The 27,674-nt window shown below is 39.9% G+C and overlaps 1 protein-coding gene across 1 annotated transcript in view; it reads left to right on the top strand.

The window, feature by feature from the left end:
- Window positions 1–27,674, top strand: part of LOC127369534 (NACHT, LRR and PYD domains-containing protein 5-like) — a 203,834-nt gene that overhangs the window by 160,250 nt on the left and 15,910 nt on the right. Inside the window, exons 22-25 of the mRNA XM_051411007.1 lie at window positions 543–716; window positions 1,570–1,743; window positions 2,344–2,517; window positions 23,739–23,826. Coding sequence (XP_051266967.1) covers window positions 543–716; window positions 1,570–1,743; window positions 2,344–2,517; window positions 23,739–23,826 — 610 coding nt within the window. The remainder of the gene's footprint in view (window positions 1–542; window positions 717–1,569; window positions 1,744–2,343; window positions 2,518–23,738; window positions 23,827–27,674) is intronic.

Here is a 27,674-nt window from a genome sequence, read left to right as displayed (position 1 = left end):
CAAATATGTTCAGTATTTTCTTTTTCCAACATTTTTATGAAGCTATATGATGTTTATGCTGACTGAATAGTTTAAACTGAAGAAGCTTTGATTTTAAGACTCCACTATTCCTAAAAGAAATATTGTAGATTTCTTAATTTGACATTTACTTAATATAAATTGTGATATATATGACATCTTTGGAAACTTTAGGATCTTTATTCAAATCTTAAATCACTTTGTGTTTGTTTTTCTTTGTGTTTGGCTACACAACATGAGTTTGTATAGATGGAGCCACTGGTGGAGCTGGCAGAGGTTAAGAGCTGAAGTCACTACGTCTTTATTGAAGCAGCAGCACGTTGTCATTAATATTAATGAGAGCTCTTTTTACCTTTTTGTATTTTACAGTTTTCAACCTGCTGTTGGGTTCAGGTGTTTGGAGTTTCCATTTTCTAAACTTGTACATTCTAAACCTTCTTCAGCTCTGAACAGATCATTAAACACTGAATGATTTCAAGCTGGAACATTGTCTTCTAAACTTACATCTTTTATTCTTTATTCAGATTGAGTTACTGCAGTTTGTCAGAGATCAGCTGTGATTATCTGGTCTCAGCTCTGAAGTCCAACCCCTCCCATCTGAGAGAGCTGAACCTGAGTGCCAACAATCTGCAGGATTCAGGAGTGAAGCTGCTGTGTGGTTTTCTGGAGAATCCACACTGTAGACTGGAGACTCTGAGGTCAGACACCATTTTTTCCTTCTGTGCTGAGATTAATATGATGTGAAAGTTGTGGTGACAGTAAAGTGCAGACATAAGGCTGATATTATACTGATCCACACTGAGTATCTTAATGCTAAAGTCTGTTTTCTTCTTCAAGCATCAATTCTTTCCAAGCATGAGATTTTGGACTCTTCCATTGAAATACACAAATATCTTGCCATTCTTTGTCTGTTATTGTCAGGTCTCCTTCCTTCTCCCATCTATCCTTTATATATTTTGTCGAATGAGCTTTTAGATTGTGGAGGCTCTTATACAGTTGAGAGATGACCCCTCTTTTAATATCTGACTTATATGCATTTATGAGAAGTTGCATAAAGGGTTTACTGGCTTCTCTGGTATTTTTCTTTTTGATTATAGTAATTTCTTAATTGGAGATATCTTTAGAAATCCTGTTTTTCCAATGAAAAATTATCTCTTAATGTTTGAAAACACATAATTTCATCTTTCTGTATAATGCTGCATAGAGATATTATACCTTTCTTTATCCAAACTTTGAATCTATCATTGAGTTTATTTAGTGTGAGATCTGAATCATATGCACACCAACTCAGGATTTTAATATCTTCTTTCAATGTATGTTCTTTTATCACTGCTCTCCGAACCCCGAGAGCTGATGCTCTCATCTGTGCTGAGATATAATAATGTTTCTGTGATGGTAAACCCCAGCCTCTTCTTTCTTTCAGTAGCTATAATGTTTTATATCGTACTCTAGGTCTTTTTCCTGCCATATAAATCTCAATATCATTAAACACTGAATGATTTCAAGCAGGAACATTGTCTTCTAAACTTACATCTTTTATTCTTTATACAGATTGAGTGACTGCAGTTTGTCAGAGATCAGCTGTGATTATCTGGTCTCAGCTCTGAAGTCCAACCCCTCCCATCTGAGAGATTTGAGGTTGAGTTACAACGAGCTGCAGGATTCAGGAGTGAAGCTGCTGTGTGGTTTTCTGGAGAGTCCACACTGTAGACTGGAGACTCTGAGGTCAGACACCATTTATTCCTTCTGTGCTGAGATTAATATGATGTGAAAGTTGTGCTGACAGTAAAGTGCAGACATAAGGCTGATATTATACTGATCCACACTGAGTATCTTAATGCTAAAGTCTGTTTTCTTCTTCAGTGGTTTAGTCCATTGACTGTGGCAGAGCAATGTTGAGCTCCACATTTAAAACCTGAATATAACGAAAAATCTACACTGGATAATTCACTCTGAATCTCTTAAACTCTTGATTTTCATCTGATATTCCATATCGTGTTCTATTTTTTTAAATTGTAAAAAAATCAAATAAATAAATAATCTCTATTTCAACTATCAGTAAATAACACATTTATTTAGTATTTGCTGTTTCCAACATTGTTATGAAGCTATATGATGTTTATACTGACTGAATAGTTTAAACTGAAGATAATTTGATTTTATGACTCCACTATTCCTAAAATAATGATTGTAGATGTCTTTTGTTCACATTTTCTAAACTTGTACATTCTAAACCTTCTTCAGCTCTGAACAGATTATTAAACACTGAATGATTTCAAGTAGGAACATTGTCTTCTAAACTTACATCATTTATTCTTTATTCAGATTGAGTGACTGCAGTTTGTCAGAGATCAGCTGTGATTATCTGGTCTCAGCTCTGAAGTCCAACCCCTCCCATCTGAGAGAGCTGGACCTGAGTAACAACAATCTGCAGGATTCAGGAGTGAAGCTGCTGTGTGGTTTTCTGGAGAGTCCACACTGTAGACTGAAGACTCTGAGGTCAGTAGAGGGTTGGAGTCAGTCCATGCTGGTTTCAGCAGTATTGTACTAAACACAGTTAGTATCAAAGCAAAGATCCAGTATTTGCTGCTTTCCTCAGTGAAGCTGTGAGAGGAGGATGGTGACAGACTTCAGGGTTGGACAGAAAGACAGAAAGACTAAAGAGAGAGAGAGAGAGAGAGAGAGAGAGAGAGAGAGAGAGACTTGTTGTGATCATGTGTTTGAGTTGATGTGAAGACGACTGTTGTCGTTGTGTTCATGTCTACAGGAAATAAGGCTGGATTCCAGCTGACAGCATTACAAGATGTACAGAGACAGTGGTCCTCATTCATCAAACTGTTGTACCATCAAATCTGATCTCAAAGTGTTTGTTCTCTCATTTCAACACTAAACAACTCATCAGTTCATCTTTGTCACAGCTCTAAGATCAGTCTGATTGAAGCCTGCAAACCACTGGATCTTATTTCAGAGAACCATCATTATATTTAGTGACCATGTGGTCTTTGTACAGACCAGAACCTCTGCTGAAGTCCAGTAATCACAGCTATTGTTCAGTCCATGTATGAACATGTAGGACCTTTAACATCAGATATATATCTGTCCATTTGTCTTTTGTTTAGTCCAAATATGTTCTATTTTTTAAACAGACTCCATATTTCTCTTCTATAATATTTCAAAAGAAGATGAAACATTTTAATTTGACTGAGACTGGGGTTTTTATCAGCTTTGAACCCAAACAGCAGTAAATCCATCATTACAGTGGGCAGTGAATGTCTCTGTTTCTGCAGTAATGTTGTGTTCAGGGACTCTCAGCACTTTATTTCCACTGTGTACTTCAGTGAAATCTGCAGTCAACAGACTTGGTGTCCAAAGTGTCTGCAGGTCTGTGAGCTTCAGCTCAGTGTGTTCACTCCAATATGTTAACATGAGAGCTGAAAGGAAGCAGGCTACGCTTCGCAGCCGCTCACCTTTTGGTCTGAACTGGACTGAAGTCCCTGCTGGTCTTTATACTGGATGTGCTGATGGAGGGAGTCTCTGTAAACACTGATTTATGACTTCTGTTGTCTGTCTTCTTCTCTCATCAGATTGACGTGATCTCAGTCAGAGTGTGAGTGGTGAGGAAGGAGGTTGTGTGGGAGGATCAGCCGTGTCCTGATGATCCAGAGAGGTTGAAGCAGCAGCATCAGCTCTGACTGGGCCATGTTACTGGGAGGTAGAGTGGAGAGGAGAGCTTCATCCAGCAGTGACTGACAGAGGAATCACAACCAGTGGAGATGACTCTCAGTGCTGCAGTCTAAATAAGCTCTAATCATACGTGTTATTGTTAATAATTAAGATTATGTGCATATTTGCTGTGTTTTGTCATATTGTGAAAGTTTATATTATTGCATCAAGAAAACAAATCTATATATTGAAATCACATCTTACTTCTGATTGCTATAAATCTCCACAATCCAGTTTATAAATATAAATGATCTCCATGTTGGTGTAAATGAAGAACATTTTAATTGTTTATTTGGATTCGCCAGAGTTTTATTTCTGACTGAAGAAGATTCAAGTGTTGCTCATTTCCACCTGCTGCTGGACTCAGCTAAAGCTTTATAATTCCTCTGTGCAGCCTTAGAAAGCAGCGAATAAAAGAGTCCACAAATCCAGTGTGTGTGTCAGAGCTTATTGATCTCCTGATTTTCAAATAAAGAAATCAATAACTACCACAAATATCAGCTTTTTCTCATTTTATAACAGATGAATATTGCTTGTGAGGAACAGAAATTAAAAAAAAAAGTCTGGATTCAGTCAGACCTTTACTGTAGTTTCTCAGTTTGCAGTCGGCTGTTTACGTCTTCATTAGACTCTGAGCATAAAACAAAGGTGGAAAGCCATCTGACTCTGACTCCCACACTGAGAAAGATCATGTTTTATTCACACAATTAAAGTGAATCAGTTTCCAACAAGTGCTCGTCCAGTCTGTTGTAACACAGAAGAATTCAACTTTAGAGACTTAAAGGCAAATTCCATACATGAACAATAAAAAGGAAGCCCCAGAGTTAAACTGAAAACAGGATTAGAAGCTGCTGTCACTCTCAAACTGATTCCCTGGTCTTAATACAGGAAGTCATGTTCAGTAATAACTCAGTTTGAGTTGTTCAACTTCTCTGATGACGTCCTCAGTAACAGGAGAAGATGGTGATGATGGAGCTGCAGCTGATTCACTCTGTGGCTCTCAGACTAAAGGCTACTTCACTTATCAACAAGCTGACTACTATAATAGGATCTGTTGGCAGAAATAATATGTGTAATATGTGCCTAACTCATTAGTGTATAATAGTGTGTGCATCAAATTCTGTTTTCAATTCAGTCTCAATACTCAAAATAAGACTTCAACACTCTTTAAACTTAAGCAGAAGCAGAATTTACTGGTGCAAGTTATAGGAAGATATTAAAGGATCAGGTGAATAGAAAGTATTTAATGTATGTCAGATATTTACAGCAAGTTTAAAGTGTTTAAATAAACTCAGCAGTGACAGAATTTCAGTCAGCTTGTAAAGTGACTGCATCACTTCATTGTGTTGCAGCGCCCTCTATAGGGAAGAAACTGAAAATTAAAGATCAATTTTAAGTTCTTACCATCAGAACAAAAGTTAGTGTTTTTCAGTGATTCCATATAAAATGTTTAAAAAGAAAATTACAAACATAAAAGAGACAAAAGACTTAAATTTGTGCAAAAGTTAAAATATGTGAATAAAACAAAATAGATATAAAACAGAATACTTTAGTGAACAGTAGTGATTAAATTAATTTACCGTAAATATACAATAATAATGTAGGAAATGTATGAGCTTAAATTAATATACACATCGTCAAGCAGTTGATGTTGCTGAGAGCTGCTTGCCACAGTTTCACAGGAGTTTCTGAGGATTTGCTCACGTTAATCAAATACAGTCACATTGAGAGCAGCACAGGTTGTTGGGGATCTTGTAGGTAGTTGCTATCATACATGTCTTCTTCTTTCCTGCGAACAAAACTGAACACAACTTATTGGTAAAATACATCCAAGCGGAACTCAACACAAACTTTTATTTAGGTTAGAAAAACGTTTCATGTTCAAACCACTGAGCCAGTTTATTTTTGGATGAGTTTTGCATTATTTTACACTCTGCTTGTGGGTTAATTTGAGTTATTATTAGTTAATTTAATTAATTACAGCCTGCCATGCACTGTAAACTGATTCAGGTGCTTCTGTATTCAGTATGTAAGATATACTTACCACAAGGAGTTTTCTGATAGTACCATTTCTGGTCTTGTTCCTCTCTGTGTCAAACACACATCATCATCAGTGCAAACAACGTACACATTAAATAAATCCCAACTGAAGGCAGAATGTGTTTTTCTTACCCTTTTAGATTTGCAGTACAGTATAAGTCCTGTTAGCAATACAACCACAATGACTCCAACCACCACAGCTACAATAATGCCTGTAACACCAGTCCGACTCACTGAAACAGAGAGAGACAGTTCAGTTAAATGAACTTGAAACAACCAACTCAGACCACAACATACTGACTGATAACTACTGTAGCATTGTTCACGTGTCCATCTCTCAGAATCTACAGTTTCCTCACCCTCAGCTGTTAGATCTTCCTGATGTTAAGCAATCCTACATTCAGCTACTTCAACTTTGCAGCCAACCACCTATTAACACTGCAGCAAACATCCCAACACCCAAGCAACCCTCGGGCAATGCCTTAACAGAGACCTTCGGCACTCTAGCAACCACCTACGTACATCTACTGGAATAGTGTGAGGGTCCCTCTGTGTGCTTTGTACTGCTTGTGGAGGTGGCTGTGGTTTACACTCAGCTGCAGGAGAGAGAGAGAGAGGTGTGGGGACGGCTTGTGAGAGCAGCGCCAGGTGAGTTGACAGTTGATTCTGTGTGGAGGGCTGCAGACCTGTCGGAGGTTAATCAGCAGTATGTTGCACACCTGGACTCGGTGTGCCCCGTGGATATAAGCCAGAGCAGCAGCCAGTCCTTTAGCAGCTCTCCTCTCCCTCCACACACCTTTTGTTTGGTATCTTTTGTTTCCTTTTCTTTGGTTTTATAACATCCACTCCCCACACTACTGGCCTTACAGAGTCCTCTCACCTATGTATTTGGATTGTTTTGTTGTAAATAAATGACTTCTTTTGCCCCAGTCTAAGAGCTGAAACTGGTTGAAACTGTGCCCGAATATCAAACCTGAGATATGCTGATAGTTTGAATGGCAGCTTTCACTCAGACAGACTTGCTCTTACCTTTCTCTATTCTCAGAAAGGTGTTGGTTACGTATGTCTCCTCAGGATTACTGAGTTCACAGGTGTACATCCCCTCCTGTTTCCAAGATAAGTCCTGTAGCATGAGGCCGCCTGACTCAGAGACGCCCTTCACCTGCTGCCTCCACTCCTCTGAGACTGAGTGGCTGACGTTGGCTCCGGCCTGGTTCAGAATGATCTGACTGTGGTTGAATCTCCAAACGAGGCTGAAGACCATCAGGGAGGTGTTTGACACACTGCAGGGGATTGTTGTGTCAGTGCTGGAGGCAATGATAGGAGCTGAAATGATGCAACACAAACAGAAAAAGATCAAAACGCCTGTGAATCCGAATTATTTCCACAGATATAGAAACACATACTGTCGGATAAGAGCTGATTTGACATATTTGTTTGCTAAACAACTGAGAATTATTAACTGCCAGGTTTGTTAGTTTGCAGTTTATCTGAAAACTCTGAATTTTTTATTTTATTTTTTATTTTTTATCATTTTGTGCTATTTTCTCAAAAACATCTTGTTATAACTGACCCAGGAAATAGGACTCAATAGCACGACTCGACACACACAAGGGCTCCGTAAAACAAACAGTAGTTTACTTGCAGTCCAGTTCACAGAGATCCAATCAGATCAGATCAGGCAAACAAATCCTAAAAGGGCGAAGGCAGAGTCCAAAGGCATGCAAAAATCAAAAAACAAAGACACATAATCAACACACGAAGGCAGGAAGTGAATGGATTTATAACGAGAGGTAAGTACAAAATAAAACAGGAAGTGAAAACATGAAATGATGAATAAAGAAAACTGACTTATTGTGACTGACAGACTGTAATATATAACCTTCATTTATAACCTTTGATTCTTCATGTCTTTTTATACCTTTTAGTGTTTTGTAGCTACAAACAGAGAGGAATCTTTCAAACAGGCACCAAATTAGACCAAATTAGACCAGAATACTCACGTGGGTGCCTCAAAGTGGCTCTCCTCTTGTTCCTGCGAGTGCTGATGTTGCAGCTGTAGGCCACATCAGTCCCACTGTCTGAAAGTATCAGAGAGCCGCTGATGTTGTAGAGCTGCTGTTCAGTCTCCCGGACTGTGGTTGTGTTCTTGAAGGTCACGCTGGACGGAGGGCTGGTGGACCAGGTGAGCTCAGGCTCAGGGTAGATCCCCTCTGAGCTGCAGGTGATCCTGTTTTCAACCTTCTGAATGTCGACTTCAGTGACCGGAGCTGTAAAGATCATTTTTAAGGTTTTATTTAGCACATTGGTTACATTTAGGAACACATTGCACTTAAAGAAAAAGGTTGTCTGTGTGTGTTTCTCATACCGTCCACTTTCAGGTTGATAAATGAGTCCTTGTTTCCGCTGATGGTGCTGGTGTGGCAGTTGTATCTGCCCCGGTCCTGAACCTCCACCCCTGTCAGCTGCAGTGAGGCGTTTCCTCTGGAGATCTGGTCCTTGAACAGTGATGTCCTGTCTCTGAAGCGCTGATCCTGCCGTGCAAGCTGGTCTTGGTTGTGGTAGTAGGAGTGGACAGGAGTCTTTCCAGTCCCCCTGAAACCAGTGGACGACTACTTCATTGCCACTCTGGAAGCTGCACGGTAAGATGCAGCTCTTCAGAACAACACAGGACGCCTCAGTGTCTGAGAATCAAATAAAGAGACGGTTCAATTCAGGAAAAGCAGCGGAGAAAGTGAGCTGAACTTATGCATGCGGGTGAATAATCCCTAATTTACTTTAATAAAGATTCTTGTCATCACCATTGGAGTGTGGGGGCGCAATATCCTGAATGTCACGTTCACTCAAAGATCAGAAAAAAATAACTTTATTAGTTTTTGAATGTACTTCTGTCTGTCCAATTCTCCATTATTCCCTAAAATAATTGAGTTTAGCCAAAAAGCCACAATGTGTATAATTATGCTGTTCTGTAAACTATAAATGTATCATAATTACAATGAATAATCTCAGTGATATACAGTATATTGCTAAATGAAGAGCTGTTGGGGAAGTTCACCGCGTGAGTCTGCGGAAGTGAAATAAAGAAGTGGAGCTGCAGCTGACAGTTATTCCCATTCCCATGTTAAGGGTTTCATTTAGGGACCATCGACTAATTACAACAGAAATCTCTTTTCAATAGCCTCCATGACATTTGTCCCAGGGACTCCAAATCAATCGGTTATATTACTACACTCTCCAACTAGGACACGACTCTTGTTTTCCCTTTTTATTTATTCTTCTAGTTTATATTAATATTTATATGGGGAAAACTGTTCTTCCGCACTCCCCAACTATAGGACGCCACTTCCTTTAGTCTATTTTTAATTCTTGTTCTATTTACTATTACTATTTCTATAGAAAATATATTATTCGGCACTGATTTTGACTGACTTGAAAACAAACTGTATATTGTACCAGTATTAATCTCTTGATGTCTCTACATGAAACGCCTGTGGCCGAGCTGACTTCCCCGCGGTGGATCGAGCAAATCACAGCCACATTTTAAAGAGAAAATCTAAATCCTACCAGGCTCAACAGGAAATGGGTTAATGAAAATAAACGCCTCACCTACCTGCCTCGGTAAGAGTGTGAATGTAAGACAGTGTCAGCAAACACACCACACAGCTGATCCCGGTCATCCTGCGTGTATCCCGAAGTAGCTCCATGGTTTCGGTTTCAGTTTCGCTTCCTTTTTTTACTCACATATTCATCTAATTACAAAGCCCCTCTTAAAAGATTTGTCTTTTCATTTTACTTTTATTTGAGAAATATTTAAGTATTATTAACATAATATTTAATCCATGCATTTGTTTTATTTTGGGCTTCTTTTTACTAAAAAAAACCCAGAATCATTGCTGCCACTGCACAGACATTGTTAAATTAAAACACTTCAGCCTCTCTGCTGATCCTTTTAATCTCTGAAGTTAGCAAAACAAAACATTTTAAAGTGCAAAGGCTTTACAAGAAACACGAGTGCTGCATTTCAGGTCTTACAGAATGTTTTCAGAGTACATAGAGGAGAAAGCTCAATGAGCTGCAGCACATTCACAGCATTTAAAAAGAAAAGCTGCAAATCAGTTGCCAATGTTTTTTGAGTTTTCAAACTGTTGTTTTCTTTTCAGTGTGTTGAGCTCTCAGGGCCACCGTAGACTTTACTCAACACAACTATAACTGATTAGCCACCAAGTATTTCCTCTGAACAGCAAATTAAACAAAACAAGCAGAGACGGCGGTATGTTTTATTTACCTGTAGAGATATGTATGTACTAGTATTAGGGTTAGGATAGCACACTGAAGAACAAACAACATGTTTAATGTGAACACAACAATCACCAGAATCAAAATGTGAAACGTTTCCTGGTAGTCTTCAGTTCCTCTCCAGACTCTCAGAGAAACTCTCAGCAGTGTATGATGGCATCTTGTCAAACGTTCCACATGTTCCTGTTGAAACAGACAGAAGTGAATTATTACAGTGAACGCTATATAACTGCAAACTCACTCATGCATATAAAGACAAACAGAAAGCAACAGAATGTCAATATAATCGTCTACAAAAGAAGGTAATAGCTTCTCTCAAATCTCCATTATTCCCTAAAACAATTGAGCACAGCCAAAAAGCCACAATATAATTATGCTGTTCTGTAAACTATAAATGTATCATAATTACAACAAATAATCTCAGTGATATATATTGTTAAATGAAGAGCTGTTGGGGAAGTTAAGGAATCTTATTGCTGAGTTGACACAAATGATCTGACTCTAAAAAGAAAACCGTGTGAGTCTGCAGAAGTGAAATAAAGAAGTGGAGCTGCAGCTCTTAATGTAACAGCTCTTCTTGCAATATTACAAACTGATCCGCTGTCACACAGTGCAGAATAAGGACCGTTGTCTTGTTTTATAGACACTTTTTTTCATGAACAATAGTGGGACAGACATTCAAGCTCACTGACGGCTTCTGTGCTCTGAAATGATCTGTTTGTGTTCCCTAAAAGTCTGTAAAAGAAAACATGTATTTAATTTAGGTGACAGCACTTTAGTTGAAACTTAAACACAACATTTTATTTACATAATTTAAACATAATTTAAGTACCAACATTTTGATCAAAACTCAATTTCATTGTCTTTTCAAGACAGACACTCATAAACACATCATGTTGAACAGCTGATCTGTGTAAGCACCACACACACACACACACACACACACACACACACACACGCACACACACACACACACACATAACACCAGGGAGGAAACCCTGAAAGTGAAAGTGTTCAGTTGGTTCAGTCTCCATTTTGAGTCGACAGAGCAGAAGGAGGAAAACTGAAGGCTGAGGCAGGGTGAGTGTTAATACAACCTTATTATTATTTATTGTCAAAGTCTCTGAGTCAGTTTTCTTCCTGTGGACTGTAGAGGACAGAAATGTTAGAATGAACTCAACAGTTTGATTCATCTGTGGATACAAAGTTGTGATTGACTGAATAATACAGATTAAAGCTACTGTAACCCAAGAAAACAAGTACAGGGTTAAAGAGAGTGACCAGGTGGAGTTCTATATTATACTGTATACTCTATATACTATACAGAGTACTGTGTGTGTGCGTGTGTGCGTGTGTGTGTGTGTGTGTGTGTGTGTGTGTGTTTTTGTTACTTCTTGTTCTCTCAACCTTGCGTGTGACTTTGACTAAACCTGTTTCCTTATTATTGTGCTCTGAGCTCAGTCAGTTATTATTGTATCTCTCAGACTGACTGAAGTCCAAAAGATGAGTGTTTGTGTGGAGGAAGAGGAGGACAGAGCAGAGTCTCCAGTGTCCAGCTGTCTGTCTATGAAGAGTGACTGGTCCAAAGTTGATCCTCCAGACTTCAGTAATGAACCTGGACCCTCAGACACAAAGTAAGAGAACTGACACTAACTCATTAATTTCACTTATATTCAGTTACCTGTATGTTCTCTGTTGATTTAATGTTTGTATTTTACATTTTCTACCAAACTGTATTTGCTAACAAAAACTGTTTGTGACACTAACAAAGAGAAATCTTTCCTTCCATCTTCCTCTTAGTATCTGTAGTTGTCAGTCAATCTAATGTAAGAGGACTAATACAAACTTTTACCTCCTACTTATCAACAGTAGCAGCAGTTTGTTTATTTACAGCTTCCTAAATGGGAAAGATTAAAGGACAAAGGATTCATGTGAATAAAACCATATTGTTGTTTGCAGAGTTCAGTACAACAGACAGAGAGCAGAGTCTCCAGTGTCCAGCTGTCTGTCTATGAAGAGTGACTGATCCAAACATTAATGACTCATTATCAGTTACGTCTGCAGATGTCATGTTTTCTGTTGATTTTGTTTTCTTCCAAAATGTATTTTTAACTAAACCTTTATAATCATCCCGCAGCTGTCAGTCACCCTGAAAAGCTGTATTCTAATTTAAGAAGACTAAAACTATATTTAAACCTCCTACTTATTGACAGTTTGTACTGTATATTTACAGCTTCCTAAATGGCTTTATCATCAGAGAATTTATCAAGGATTCATGTGATACAAATAAAAACAACTTGGTGTTTGCAGAGTTCAGTACAACAGACAGAGAGCAGAGTCTCCAGTGTCCAGCTGTCTGTCTATGAAGAGTGACTGGTCCAAACATTATAATCCAGACTTCAGTAATGAACCTGGACCCTCAGACACAAAGTAAGAAACAGTTTTTACTGTAAACTGACCTGATGGAAGATGATAATATTCATATATATTTGCTCTGATGTTGAAGTCGCTATAAATATTTGTAACTATTATCTGAAAGAATCTGTTTCTAATGTGTAATTAAATATATTGTTTCTAAAGATGAAGAAACAAACATCCATTTATTTATGTAAAAGTTATCTGCAGATTTAAAAACAGGGACAAAATATGTCAAATGTAGATTTGGAGACTTCTTTTTAAGAATATTTGAACTGGATATATTCCTTCATTTGATAGTTGACAATATAGAGTGACAGGAAACATAAAAGGAATGAAAAACAAACAAATAAACAGCCTGTGACACCACTGTTACGTGCTATGTGTCTTACAGTAAACTGCTGGTCTATCATAATTATTTAGAGCACTTCTAACCTCAGTTTAAACTAACACAAGCTAATCTGCCCAAAGTGACTGTAGAACAGTGAAGGATATAATCAGCTCTCTTTAATGGAAGGCTTTTATTGTGAAGCAGCTGCAGGGGAGTGTTGAGTTTGTATTAATAACAAACTACAGGCAGATCAATAAATGTTTAATAAGACAGACAGATAGGAAAAGCACTCAGTGTTTATGAAAGCAGGAGAGTTGAAATAAAAGGAATCATTTTCATTACAGACTGAATGCTGAATTCAAACAGAAAAGTTAACAACACTTTTAATGTTCTCTGTGACTATCTGAGCTTCCAGACAGTGTCGGACAAATCTCAGTATTTTTCATCAACAATCAACAAATCATTTTAGTAATAAAGAAATGTCTTCACAGAGAGAGGAAGAGGAGTCATGTTTCTGTGGAGGAGCAGCTGTCCTGCTGTGTTTTGTGTCAGGATGTCCTGAAGGATCCAGTCTCTACCAGCTGTGGACACTGGTTCTGCAGACACTGCATCACCTCATACTGGGACCAGTCTGCTTCATCAGGAGACTCCTCCTGTCCCCAGTGTGGAGAAAGATCCAGAACAAGAGCTGGACTGCAGACAGCCAGTCAGACCAGCACTGTACAAAGTAAGACTGTACATCTTAAACATCTAATCTGCTACATTTCATTACATTAAGGTTATTTGGATATATATAAGTTCATTCAACCATGTGGATACAACCCAAAAACTGCATGAATCATGTAACTTTATCAAATAAGCTCATCTTCAAGTGCTACATATGAAGTTTTATAACTAGGTTCGGGAACAAAGACCACTGAACTGAACTCATCTCATTTCCACTCAAAACATATTGAAGCACACCTTATTCGTTCACTCCCTCCTTGACTAATTTTCTACAACGTCAGAACTCAAATACGAAACAAAAGGGATACCTAAAATCATGGAGAACAAAATCATACTCAATCCGTCAGACAGCGAATTGTTTGACAAAATCCCAGAGTCCTCTCCTTCACCTACCATTCCTCCTCGTCAGCCATCCTGGCCCCGCTTAACTGTCCCCGCTCTCAGGAGTTCCCAGCCTCCGTCCACCGACGGCTACAACACCATCGGGCCTTCGCCCCCCACCGCTCCAGAGGAAGATCTCGTGTCCGGCGTCCGACCGACACTCCTTCCTCCAGCCGCTCTGGGCGCAGCCTCTGCGACCCGGCCTCACCTCACCATCTCACCCTGATTTACAAACACATCGGAGTGGACGGTCGTTCGCCTGAAGCGCGCCCTCACCCAGCGAAACATAACCTTCCATCGCACCGACAATAAGGCAAAACTTTTCCAACTCTTCATGGACTCTCAGCAGAGCAGCATCCCACCTCGCAGAACTCAATGGCCACTTTTGGGTTCCCAGCATCACGCCCGCGCCGATGACGTCATCACGCATCCCACAGCCCAGCCTCCCTCATCAGCCCTCCTAGAGGGCCAGGTCTATTGAACCCAGCATTTCCCGCTTCTAATACATCTTCTTCCTTACCCCACACTTCTCAAACAACCCGAGCACATGCATCCCTCCATCCCAGCATCTTTTCCTCTTCTCTAATTCCTAACTTCCCTGTCCTTCCTTTCCCATTCCTACTCCGATTGCCTCAGCCGCAGAGAGCCTGCCTACAACAACGGTCCACGGCAACATTATCAGCCAAAACCCATACTTTCCTCCTGTCTCCTGTCCCAGCATCCCTTATTCTTCTCTCATTCCTAACTTCCCTGTCCCACCTTCTTCGGCTACCATCCCCCCAATTCCAACTTCAACCGCCTCAGCCGCACTACAACGGTCCCCGGGGGACACTACCAGCCAAAACCCTTACCTTCCTCATGTCTCTTCTTTTGCCCCGAACCTCATATCGTACTAACCACAACCCTGCCCTTTTCCGCAGCATTGACAAGAGAGGCAGACCAGTCCTCTACCAGGGCGGGAGGATGGTCTGCAACAACTTCAACGACATCGGTTGCAAAGTATCAAGTTGCCGCTTCCTCCATACCTGTTCTTTCTGCGGCGGAGCCCATGCCGGATCCACCTGTCTGCATAATCCCACCAAACACAGCTTTTGTAAGTATCTCAATACGCCTATCAACATCAAAGCTCTCACCGCCGCCTTAAAAAATCATCCTGATCGCCAGTTCATTAACTACCTCATCCAAGGATTCAAAAACGGTTTTCACCAAGGTTTACAAGTCATACCAGATTCCTCTCACACATGCCACAACCTGCAGTCTGCCACCTCCCAGCTCGACATAGTCAATTATCTCTTGGATCAAAGATACATTCATGATCGGTCCATTCTCCAATCCACTGTTCCGTACATTTAAAATCAGTCCAATCGGCATCGCCACCAGGAAATATTCAGGAAAAAAGGGACTCATCATAGACCTCTCAATCCCCACAGCTCCCCAGTCCCAAGCATCAACAGCTTAATCCCTAGCCCAGACTTTTCCATGCATTATGCAACAATAGATCACGCTATGTCCCTCATCAGTATAGCCAGCCAAGGAGCCTGGTTGGCCAAAGCAGACATCACCAGCGCATTCAAAGTCCTTCCCATCCACCCAGACTTCTGGCATCTCTTCGGCATTCAGTGGAAGGGCGCATACTTGGCATTACTCTCGACTTCATTTCACTCCAAGCATCCCTGCCCACCGAAAAAGTACACCGGATTTCCTTAATCATTTCATATTTCCTCCTGGCTCACACATACACTAAACGTCAACTTCTCTCGCTGCTCTGCCACCTCAACTACACTATCCGCATCATCCCCCAAGGTCGATCCTTTTTGTAACACCTGCTTTCCATAGCCTCCTCTGTCCTATCTCTCCAAAAAGTTTGCCCCTAACTTCAGACCTCCTCACCCACTGCATCAGAACCCTCCGCTCAGGCTATTCATCCCCATACGTTGACAAGGTCCTAGAATCCATGTTCCTACTAGCTTTCTTCTGTTTTCTGCGCTGCTCTGAATTCACAGCTTCTACCCTCAAATACAATCCATCTTGCCACGCATCCATGTCCGACATTTCCTTTCAGTCCACCGACACCTTTATTTACCACCTTAAATGCAGCAAGACCAACCACTCCGATCTACCTCAACCCATCTACCTCTTCCGTCTAGGCAGAGCTTCCCCCCAGGACCCTCTGTTCGTCACAGAAACAGGAAAAGTAGCCACACGACACTGGTTCCACCATCACTTCCGCCAAATCCTGTCCAAATCAGGAATATCCCCAGAACCATACTCGGGGCATTCATGCCGCATCGGAGCCACCTTCTCCGCTTCCAAGCAGTGGATCCCAGATAAAATCATCAAACTCCTCGGCCGATGGTCTTCTCCCGCATATCTCACATACATTTACAACGACCTAAACGACATCTGAAGTTTCTTTGGGGGCTCATGAAGAGATAAGAGACGGTTCCCCCACTCAGTATCTCAACACCCACTCTGTTCCCTCTGACCGTCTTGCTGAACTCCTCCCTCCATCCACTTACCCTACCAGCTTTTCTTCCTTTCTATCAATCCTCACCCGTCCTTCCTATATCCCCTCATCCCTCAACCGTGTAGCGAGAGCTGTAGCAAGAACGGGAGCCGGGAGGAGTAGCCCGCTACACAGTGGAAACTGGCACCGCGTTCAGCAGTAGTTTACTAATCCACGGTAGTACTGTTGTGTAGGAACGTTTTGGCACCGCGAGTACCATGCAACACTAAATGTTTAAATCACAGCCCTACGTTGTATACGCCTCCCTGTAATTCACTCACTCATTAGGCTACTCTGCTCAGGCCGTGACTAGCAGAGACAACCATGTTGCTGCTAATCAGTAGTGCTTGCAGCAGCAGGGCATTATAATTCATTACTTGTGTTGTTGTTGTTGTTGTTGTTGTTGTGAATGTACGGCAGGCTGTAGCCAACGATATATAGCGCAATTCATTACTTATGGGAAACGTTTCAAGAGCAACAGGCTACCTCCAAGCAGCACAGCACAAGGGAGAAGTGGGTGTAATGCGGAAGACGTAGCCAGGTCAAACCAACCAATAGAAACTCTTCTCTCGTCCACCAGCGTAGGCCCGGCAATCAAGTGCTGTTGAATTCGCAAGCAAAACTTTTGAATTTGCAAGCAAAGAGGACTGATTTGCAAACAAAACTTTAGAACTTGCAAGCAAAGAGGACGCAAAATGGTCGTATGTTTTTACTTACAAACATTAGTTTTGATTGAAGTTGAAGAAATATGTTCTCTCATATTTGTTTTTCAATTGCAACCTGCAAAAATGTTTTTGATTGCCACTTACTCTTTTTGCTCTGAAATCTCTTTTTTGGTTTCAAATCTATTCTATTTGATTGAATAATAAAGGAACAAAATTCTCTCCATAGTAGTGTGGGAGAATGTCAGTAGGTCGAAGACCATCTGAGCTGCTGCATTCTGGATGAGCTGCAGAGGTCAGATGGCACATGCAGGCAGACAGGAGTGAGTTGCAGTTTGAGATGACAAGATCCTCCTGGGTGAGGAACAGGCTCTGAGCTAAAATTATCATTCAGAAACAGTGTGTAATAATGTACATAACCACACAGTGAGTAACACTAAAATCCTTCAGCATATTGTACTAACTTGCATGTGGCACAGAGGTTTTTGTGAAATGAGTGAAAATCGAAATTAGACTCAAGAACTCGCTTGTCCCTCATGCCATCATACTCTACAACTCCTCACTCGGGGGAGGAGGAAATAGGGTAAAGAGGACAGAAGGGAAAGAGTGGTAGCCACTCACTGTGCAATTAATAATCTACTCATACATACCTGGACACTCTTCTTCTTTTTTGTGCAATAACTTAATCCACCACTTAAGAGCAATAATTAAATTTAACTGCTAACTTCTGCTAATGTCATTATCCACTGTATAATAACACAATGCCATATACAGTCCTATATATTTATCTTTATTTATCTATATTTATCCTCTATACAGTTCTCTACATTTATCTTATTTGATTTTGTTTCCGTGAATTTTATTTTACTTTTATTCTTATTAATTATTTTTATACTTTATATATTTAGCTAAGAGTTTATTGTTTACTGTTTATTGTTTACTTTCTACATTTAGGTTTATCTTATACTGTATTTTTTATACCTCTTTTATTTTCTATACAAGTGTTTTGTAAGCTGCTGGAAATCCAATTTGCTTGCGGGAGTCATCCCAAAGGGATCAATAAAGAGAAGTCTAAGTCGAAGTCTAAGTCTAAGTCTAAAATCTGGTTCCCGGCATCACAGCTTCAAACAAACGCAGCTACATGGCTGACTGACCTAGCGGTCATTAACAGGCCGGCCTGAGATGGTCTCCTCCCTCAAACCAAAACCACCTCTGTGTGGAGACACTTGACGACAACTACGCTCGTTACTCGAAGTCAGTGTAATAAAAGTGTTGCTAGTAAAAAGCCAACACTTTATCAATGCACTGTTCAACAAGTAAAAACATGTAAACCTGTGGAGAAGTGATATCTGCTCTGTCCGCTTTCTCTCATCCACCTTCGCTATGTTTCACTCAGCTAAGAGTGAATTGCTACCAAAATAAAAGCTGTCTGTTTAGTTTAGTTTGCCATGTATCTTAAAATCTGGTAAATTCTTGTTTTCAACTGAGCTGCTGGCTGAGACAAACCAGGAGAGTCTCACATCAGGGTCAGAATGAATGTCAGATATTCTAACCTTCATTCCGTATTTTGATGTCAGGAATATTATTTCTTTTTATTGACATTTTAGATTTGCTTACAGTGAGATATTATTGAGTTCTTATAGTGAATGTACTGTTGTAAACATTACAGTTGCTGCTCTAGAAAACAACATGTAGTTTTATTTAAAATATAACATTCTTATTCCATTCTTAATTTTAAAAAAACAGACTGACATAGGAACTGCATAGCTAATATGAACTCTTTAATGTTTGTTTTTATCGCAAGTCATATCGTTATGGTGATATTGACACAGTGTTATTGCACATCGCGGATATTCCTCATATTGTGCAGGGCTAGTTTAGATAATGAGCTGCTGAGGCTCAGCCTGTTGCCTCTGCTGTCAATCAAACACGTACACCGACACACAGTCAGAGAAAGAATAACATTTTCTGATGTTCCCTCAAAACTGGACTTTATAATTTTTACTTTTGTTTATATTTGTATATTGATCTTTTTATTAGTAATGAAAATAATCTTTTCTCTTTTTAGTGAGTGGTGGTCTGCAGGAGGTTTTAGATGAACATAAGATCAGTCTGAAGACGAGATGTAAACATGTGACTGAAGGAACTGATGAAACAGGAAGTGGAACCGTCCTCAACAGGATCTACACTGAGCTCTACATCACAGAGGATCAGCGTGAAGAGGTTAATACCCAACATGAGGTGAGGCAGCTTGAGAAAGCTTCCAAGATGGAGACCCTCCATGACACTCCAATCAAGTGCCACGAGATTTTTAAAGCCTTACCTGACCAACAGAGACACATCAGAGTGGTTCTGACGAACGGTGTCGCTGGCGTTGGAAAAACCTTCTCAGTGCAGAAGTTCACTCTGGACTGGGCAGAGGACTTGGAGAACCAAGATGTCAGTCTGGTGGTTCTGCTTTCGTTCAGGGAGCTGAACCTGATCAAAGATGAGAAGTACAGTCTTCTCACGCTGCTCCATGTTTTCCATCCAACATTACAGAAGGTCACAGCAGAGCAGCTCGCTGTCTGTAAACTTTTGTTCATCTTTGACGGCTTGGATGAAAGCAGACTTTCACTGGATTTCCACAACAATGAGGTTGTGTCTGATGTCACACAGAAGTCTTCAGTCAACGTGCTGTTGACGAACCTCATCAAGGGGAATCTGGTTCCCTCGGCTCTCGTCTGGATAACTTCCAGACCTGCAGCAGACAATCAGATCCCTCCTGAATGTGTTGACAGGGTAACAGAAGTACGAGGCTTCACTGACGCCCAGAAGGAGGAGTACTTCAGGAGGAGAGTCAGTGATGAAGATCTGTCCAACAGAATCATCTCACACATCAAGACCTCCAGGAGCCTCCACATCATGTGTCTAATCCCAGTCTTTTGCTGGATCTCTGCTACAGTTCTGGACCACATGTTGACTACAGACCAGAGAGGAGAGCTGCCCAAGACCCTCACTGAAATGTACTCACACTTCCTGCTGGTTCAGACAAAGAGGAAGAAGCAGAAGTATGATGAGGGACATGACAAGAGTCCACAGGAGCTGATGGAGGCTGACAGGGAAGTTCTTCTGAAGCTGGGGAGGCTGGCGTTTGAACAGCTGGTGAAAGGAAACATCATGTTCTACCAAGAAGACCTGGAGCAGTGTGGTCTTGATGTCACAGAGGCCTCGGTGTACTCAGGAGTTTGTACAGAAATCTTCAAAAGAGAGAGTGTGATCTTCCAGAAAACAGTCTACTGCTTTGTGCATCTGAGCATTCAGGAGTTTCTGGCTGCAGTCTACGTGTTCCACTGTTACACCAACAGGAACATAAAGGTACTGGAGGATTTCCTGTGGAAAACCTACAGCAGGGACTCAAAACCAAAGACTCTATATAAGAAGGTTTCAAAGATTTTTCGGAATGATGATAGCCTGAAGATATTTTTGGGGAAAGCCATGGAGAAATCCCTCAAAAGTAAAAATGGCCACCTGGACCTGTTTGTTCGCTTCCTTCATGGCCTCTCTCTGAGTCCAACCAGAGACTCTTAGGAGGCCTGCTGGGTCAGACAGACAACAGTCCAGAAATCATCCAGAGAGTCATTAACAACCTGAAGGAGATGAACAGTGATGATATCTCTCCTGACAGAAGCATCAACATCTTCCACTGTCTGATGGAGATGAACGACCGCTCAGTCCATCAGGAGATCCAAGAGTTCCTGAAGTCAGAGAACAGATCAAAGAAGAAACTCTCTGAGATCCACTGCTCAGCTCTGGCCTACATGCTGCAGATGTCAGAGGAGGTTCTGGATGAGTTGAACCTGAAGAATTACAACACATCAGACCAGGGACGACTGAGACTGATTCCAGCTGTGAGAAACTGCAGAAAGGCTGTGTAAGTCCAGATGTGATTAAAATTATAAATCAATGTAAAGTTGAAGCCATCAGTATTAGAGTAAAGATTATATTGTTTAGTTCTTAACAAACTGTTTTTCATTCTAAATCATTTTGATTTATAAACCAGTTTACAGAAGAGTCCATTCAAATACCACTACAGAGCGAGAGGGAAAGGGAGAGAGCTTCTTTACTAATGAAGGTTCATTTAGTGTAGCAGAGCCTTTCCAGTGAGCCATGATGCACAGTTGCAGCACCCTGACTGTGTTTGACCTGAATGTAACAGAACCTTAATTAGTGTCATTGGTAACACCTGTGTTTACCCTCCTGTTTCATATCAAAATGGCTCCTGTGGAAAATGTTTATTATACTATTAAAGCAATAGGAGTCATTAAATCAATTTAATGGAAGACGAAAAGCAGCTGGAGCAATATAATAAGATGCATCTGGGGCTGCATTAGTGAGATTTTCACGGTACAATAACCATCTCAGAAAATATCACAGTTTAAAGGTATACAGTATTACACAGTTATTAATTTTCAGTTACAGTAGTGAAAACAGAAATATGTGTTCTTTTTGTTGGTTTGTTTTTGCTTGAATGCTTTATTGTAATTTCACAAAATATAATGTATGAAATATTTTTAATAACACAAATACAACAGAATTCAACACTGTAGATAAACAAATGTACATAGTATGATTTTCATACCACCATGGTATTGATATACAGCTGCAACCCTAGATGGTTGCACAAATTACAAACAAGAAGCACATGACTGAAGTAAATACATATGAGTGCAGTTACAACCTATAGTGATTATACAGCTCATTGAACATCATGTTAAAATAAAGTTTAACAAACACAAATCACAGCACTTGTGGACAGGAGGAGCTCAAGTTTCAAACCACAGACCTTGTGATCAATGACTGACCAGCTGAGCTACAGCCGCTCATGTTAATGTGCTTTGTGATGCAAAATGCACAAAATAAATTGTTATAATAAAATGTCGGATTTTATTATACTTAAATTTATATTCATCACAGACTTTCCTCATGTGGACTCTCAGAGACTCACTGTGAAGTTGTGGCCTCAGCTCTGAAGTCCAACCCCTCCCATCTGAGAGATCTGGACCTGAGTAACAACAACCTGCAGGATTCAGGAGTGAAGCTGTTGTGTGCTGGACTGGAGAGTAAAAACTGTAGACTGGAGACTCTGAGGTCAGTTCATGTATTTTGCTCTTGTACAGTGTATATCTACCAAATTTAAATGTGTAACAGAAGCTTTAAGTTTCCTTCAGTTCTCTTGTTTTCTGGGTTTGTCTGAGCACAAATCACAACAGCTGTTTTTTTTTATGCAACGTATGTGTGATCGGCCTGGTGCAAGTATTGTACACATATAGACACACACCAACTCCACACTATTGCAAACCTGCAGCCTGTGATCAGAACCACAGACAGCAGACCAAGTGCTAAATCTATCAACGCAAATCTAACAGCTCAAACCACCACAGCCGGCTGTCTCCGACTGTCAAACAACTGAAATAGTTTTAGCCAGCCTACAGTAACATTTCAACACAAAGTAGTTTATTATCAATAACCACAGAACAAATGTCACAGCAACTCATTATAGGCCTACTATGAATTAATGGGTGACGGCATCTGATCACACAATTACTCATCACAGATTACAGAGGTAATTTAAATTCCTGATCCCACTCCATGGTTGTGTGAGCAATGTGGGAATGTGTGTGGGCGGGGTTGATGGAAGCGAAGGTGGGTTTGTGTTTTTGATCTGGTTTATGTGTTCTGTCTGTCAAATCAGGGACCAGTTCATTCTGATATTCTAGATATGTCCCTGTTTATTGTCCACAATACTGGTGTAAAATAATACAAATATTAAAAAAACCTGAACACATCTGATTGGATTATGAATGGGTTTTTATCTTCATCATTTATTCTTTATTCAGATTGTGGGGCTGCAGTTTGTCAAAGATCAGCTGTTATTATCTGGTCTCAGCTCTGAAGTCCAACCCCTCCCATCTGAGAGAGCTGGACCTGAGTGACAACAAGCTGCAGGATTCAGGAGTGAAGCTGCTGTGTGGTTTCCTGGAGAGTCCACACTGTAGACTGAAGACTCTGGGGTCAGCCACCATTTTTTCCTTCTGTGCTGAGATTAATATGATGTGAAAGTTGTGCTGACAGTAAAGTGCAGACATAAGGATGATATTATACTGATCCACACTGAGTCTCTTAATGCTGAAGTCTGTTTTCTTCTTCAGTGGTTTAGTCCATTGACTGTGGCAGAGCAATGTTGAGCTCCACATTTAAAACCTGAATATAACAAGAAAAATCTACACTGGATAATTCACTCTGAACCTCTTAAACTCTTGATTTTCATCTTATAGTCCACATCATGTTTTTATTATTTAACATTATAAAAATAAATAAATAATCTCTATTTCAACCATCAGACAATAACAAATATATTCAATATTTGCTGTTTCCAACATTTTTATGAAGCTATATGATGTTTATACTGACTGAATAGTTTAAACTGAAGATGCTTAGATTTTTCGAGTCCACTATTTCTAAAATAAATGTCTTTTGTTCACATTTTCTAAACTTGTACATTCTAAACCTTCTTCAGCTCTGAACAGATTATTAAACACTGAATGATTTCAAGCAGGAACATTGTCTTCTAAACTTACATCTTTTATTCTTTATTCAGATTGAGTGACTGCAGTTTGTCAGAGATCAGCTGTGATTATCTGGTCTCAGCTCTGAAGTCCAACCCCTCCCATCTGAGAGAGCTGGACCTGAGTCTCAACACGTTGCAGGATTCAGGAGTGAAGCTGCTGTGTGATCTTGTGAAGAGTCCACACTATAGACTGGACAGTCTGGAGACTGTGGGGTCAGTAGAGGGTTGGAGTCAGTCCATGCTGGTTTCAGCAGTATTGTACTAAACACAATTAGTATCAAAGCAAAGATCCAGTATTTGCTGCTTTCCTCAGTGAAGCTGTGAGAGGAGGATGGTGAAAGACTTCAGGGTTGGACAGAAAGACAGAGAGAGACTGTAAACACTGATTATTGACTTATGTTGTCTGTCTTCGTCTCTCATCAGATGGTGGTGATCTCAGTCAGTGTGTGAGTGGTGAGGAAGGGAGGTTGTGTTGGAGGATCAGCTGTGTCCTGATGATCCAGAGAGGTTGAAGCAGCAGCATCAGCTCTGACTGGGCCATGTTACTGGGAGGTAGAGTGGAGAGGAGAGCTTCATCCAGCAGTGACTGACAGAGGAATCACAACCAGTGGAGATGACTCTCAGTGCTGCAGTCTGAACTGCTCTGAGATCAGCTCCACTGTCAGACACAAAGTCAACACAACCGTAGATTGAAACTTACTTAATTTGATTTCTTTGGTTGCACCTTGTGGAACGATGGAGAGTTGCAATTAATTTCCACAATATATTTTGGAATCATTAATATTAGTGCAATGTTATATATTTATTATCTTTTAAAATAGTTTTTCTAATATATCCCAACAGATTGTGTTATTGCAGGAAACTGAACTAAAGAACTCTAAAGTCTGGTCATATTCATCAATTTTCATTTTGATATTTGATCCATTGTTATTATAAAAATATTGAACAGAGTTACTTAAAGTTACTGAAATATCTGGATTTTGGTGACAAGTCAGTGAACATTGGTTACACATTGAACACCAGAACATTTTAATAGCTTGTTATATTATTCTACTGACATAAAATTAATCAGCAAAATATAAAATAAGCACTAATCTTACTTGTCATTGTTAATAATTAAGATTATGTGCATGTATATATTTGTTTTGCTTTCTCATATTTATATTATTGCATCAAAAACACAAATCTGTTTATTGAAATCACATCTTACTTCTGTTGATATAAATCTCCACAATCCAGCTTCTATAAATATGAATTATCTCCATGTTGGTGTAAATGAAGGATATTTGTTGATTATTTCTTTGGATTCTCCAGAGTTTTATTTCTGACTGAAGAAGATTCAACTGTTGCTTATTGATCTCCTGATTTTCAAATAAATAAATCAATACCTACCACAAATATCAGCTTTTTCTAATTTTATAACAGATGAATATTTGCTTGTGAGGAACAGAAATAAGATAAAACCTGAACAAAGTGTGGATTCAATCAAAGCTTTACTGTAGTTTCTCAGTTTGCAGTCTGGCTGTTTACGTCTTCATTAGACTCTGAGCATAAAACAAAGGTGGAAAGCCATCTGACTCTGACTCCCACACTGAGAAAGATCATGTTTTATTCACACAATTAAAGTGAATCAGTTTCCAACAAGTGCTCGTCCAGTCTGTTGTAACACAGAAGAATTCAACTTTAGAGCCTTAAAGGCAAATTCCATACATGAACAATAAAAGGGAAGCCCCAGAGTTAAACTGAAAACAGGATTAGAAGCTGCTGTCACTCTCAAACTGATTCCCTGGTCTTAATACAGGAAGTCATGTTCAGTAATAACTCAGTTTGAGTTGTTCAACTTCTCTGATGACGTCCTCAGTAACAGGAGAAGATGGTGATGATGGAGCTGCAGCTGATTCACTCTGTGGCTCTCAGACTAAAGGCTACTTCACTTATCAACAAGCTAACTACTATAATAGGATCTGTTGGCAGAAATAATATGTGTAATATGTGCCTAACTCATTAGTGTATAATAGTGCCTTAAGTATCATTCATGTGTGCATCAAATTCTGTTTTCAATTCAGTCTCAATACTCAAAATAAGACTTCAACACTCTTTAAATTTTGAGAAAAAAAGATGGTTTCTCCTTTTTCATTTACAGAAATCCTTTTTATTTTGAAAAATCAAGAAGTTTGCAGAAGCAGAATTTACTGGTGCAAGTTATAGGAAGATATTAAAGGATCAGGTGAATAAAAAGTATTTAATGTCTGTCAGATATTTACAGCAAGTTTAAAGTGTTTATATAAACTCAGCAGTGACAGAATTTCACAGTCAGCTTGTAAAGTGACTGCATCACTTCACTGTGTTGCAGCGCCCTCTACAGGGAAGAAACTGAAAATTAAAGATCAACTTTAAGTTCTTACCATCAGCACAAAAGTTAGTGTTTTTCAGTGATTCCATATAAAATGTTTAAAAAGAAAATTACAAACATAAAAGAGACAAAAGACTTAAATTAGTGCACAAGTTAAAATATATGAATAAAACAAAATACAAATAAAACAGAATACTTTAGTGAACAGTAGTGATTCAATTCATTTACTGTATATATACAATAATAATGTAGGAAATGTATGAGCTTAAATTAATATACACATTGTCAAGCTGTTCTAGTTGATGTTGCTGAGAGCTGCTTGCCACAGTTTTGTACATCGCAGTGACCAGAATATATTAACCATCTCACATGAGTTTCTGAGGATTTGCTCACATTAATCCAATACAGTCACATTGAGAGCAGCACAGGTTGTTGGGGATCTTGGAGGTAGTTGCTATCATACATGTCTTCTTCTTTCCTGCAAACAAAACTGAACACAAGTTATTGGTAAAATACATCCAAGTGGAACTCAACACAAACTTTTATTTAGGTTAGAAAAACGTTTCATGTTCAAACCACTGAGCCAGTTTATTTTTGGATGAGTTTTGCATTATTTTACACTCTGCTTGTGGGTTTATTTGAGTTATTATTAGTTAATTTAATTAATTACAGCCTGCCGTGCACTGTAAAATGATTCAGGTGCTTCTGTATTCAGTATGTAAGATATACTTACCACAAGGAGTTTTCTCATAGTACCATTTCTGGTCTTGTTCCTCTCTGTGTCAAACACACATCATCATCAGTGCAAACAACGTACACATTAAATAAATCCCAACTGAAGGCAGAATGTGTTTTTCTTACCCTTTTAGATTTGCAGTACAGTATAAGTCCTGTTAGCAATACAACCACAATGACTCCAACCACCACAGCTACAATAATGCCTGTAACACCAGTCCGACTCACTGAAACAGAGAGAGACAGTTCAGTTAAATGAACTTGAACCAACCAACTCAGACCACAACATACTGACTGATAACTACTGTAGCATTGTTCACGTGTCCATCTCTCAGAATCTACAGTTTCCTCACCCTCAGCTGTTAGATCTTCCTGATGTTAAGCAATCCTACATTCAGCTACTTCAACTTTGCAGCCAACCACCTATTAACACTGCAGTAAACATCCCAACACCCAAGCAACCCTCGGGCAATGCCTTAACAGAGACCTACGGCACTCTAGCAACCACCTACTTACATCTACTGGAATAGTGTGAGGGTCCCTCTGTGTGCTTTGTACTGCTTGTGGAGGTGGCTGTGGTTTACACTCAGCTGCAGGAGAGAGAGAGAGGTGTGGGGACGGCTTGTGAGAGCAGCGCCAGGTGAGTTGACAGTTGATTCTGTGTGGAGGGCTGCAGACCTGTCGGAGGTTAATCAGCAGTATGTTGCACACCTGGACTCGGTGTGCCCCGTGGATATAAGCCAGAGCAGCAGCCAGTCCTTTAGCAGCTCTCCTCTCCCTCCACACACCTTTTGTTTGGTATCTTTTGTTTCCTTTTCTTTGGTTTTATAACATCCACTCCCCACACTACTGACCTTACAGAGTCCTCTCACCTATGT

Source organism: Dicentrarchus labrax, unplaced genomic scaffold, assembly GCF_905237075.1.
Source record: "Dicentrarchus labrax unplaced genomic scaffold, dlabrax2021, whole genome shotgun sequence".
Taxonomy (NCBI): Eukaryota; Metazoa; Chordata; class Actinopteri; family Moronidae; genus Dicentrarchus; species Dicentrarchus labrax.
Note: the sequence above shows the minus strand (reverse complement) of the source record. Positions and strands in the feature narration are given on the sequence as shown.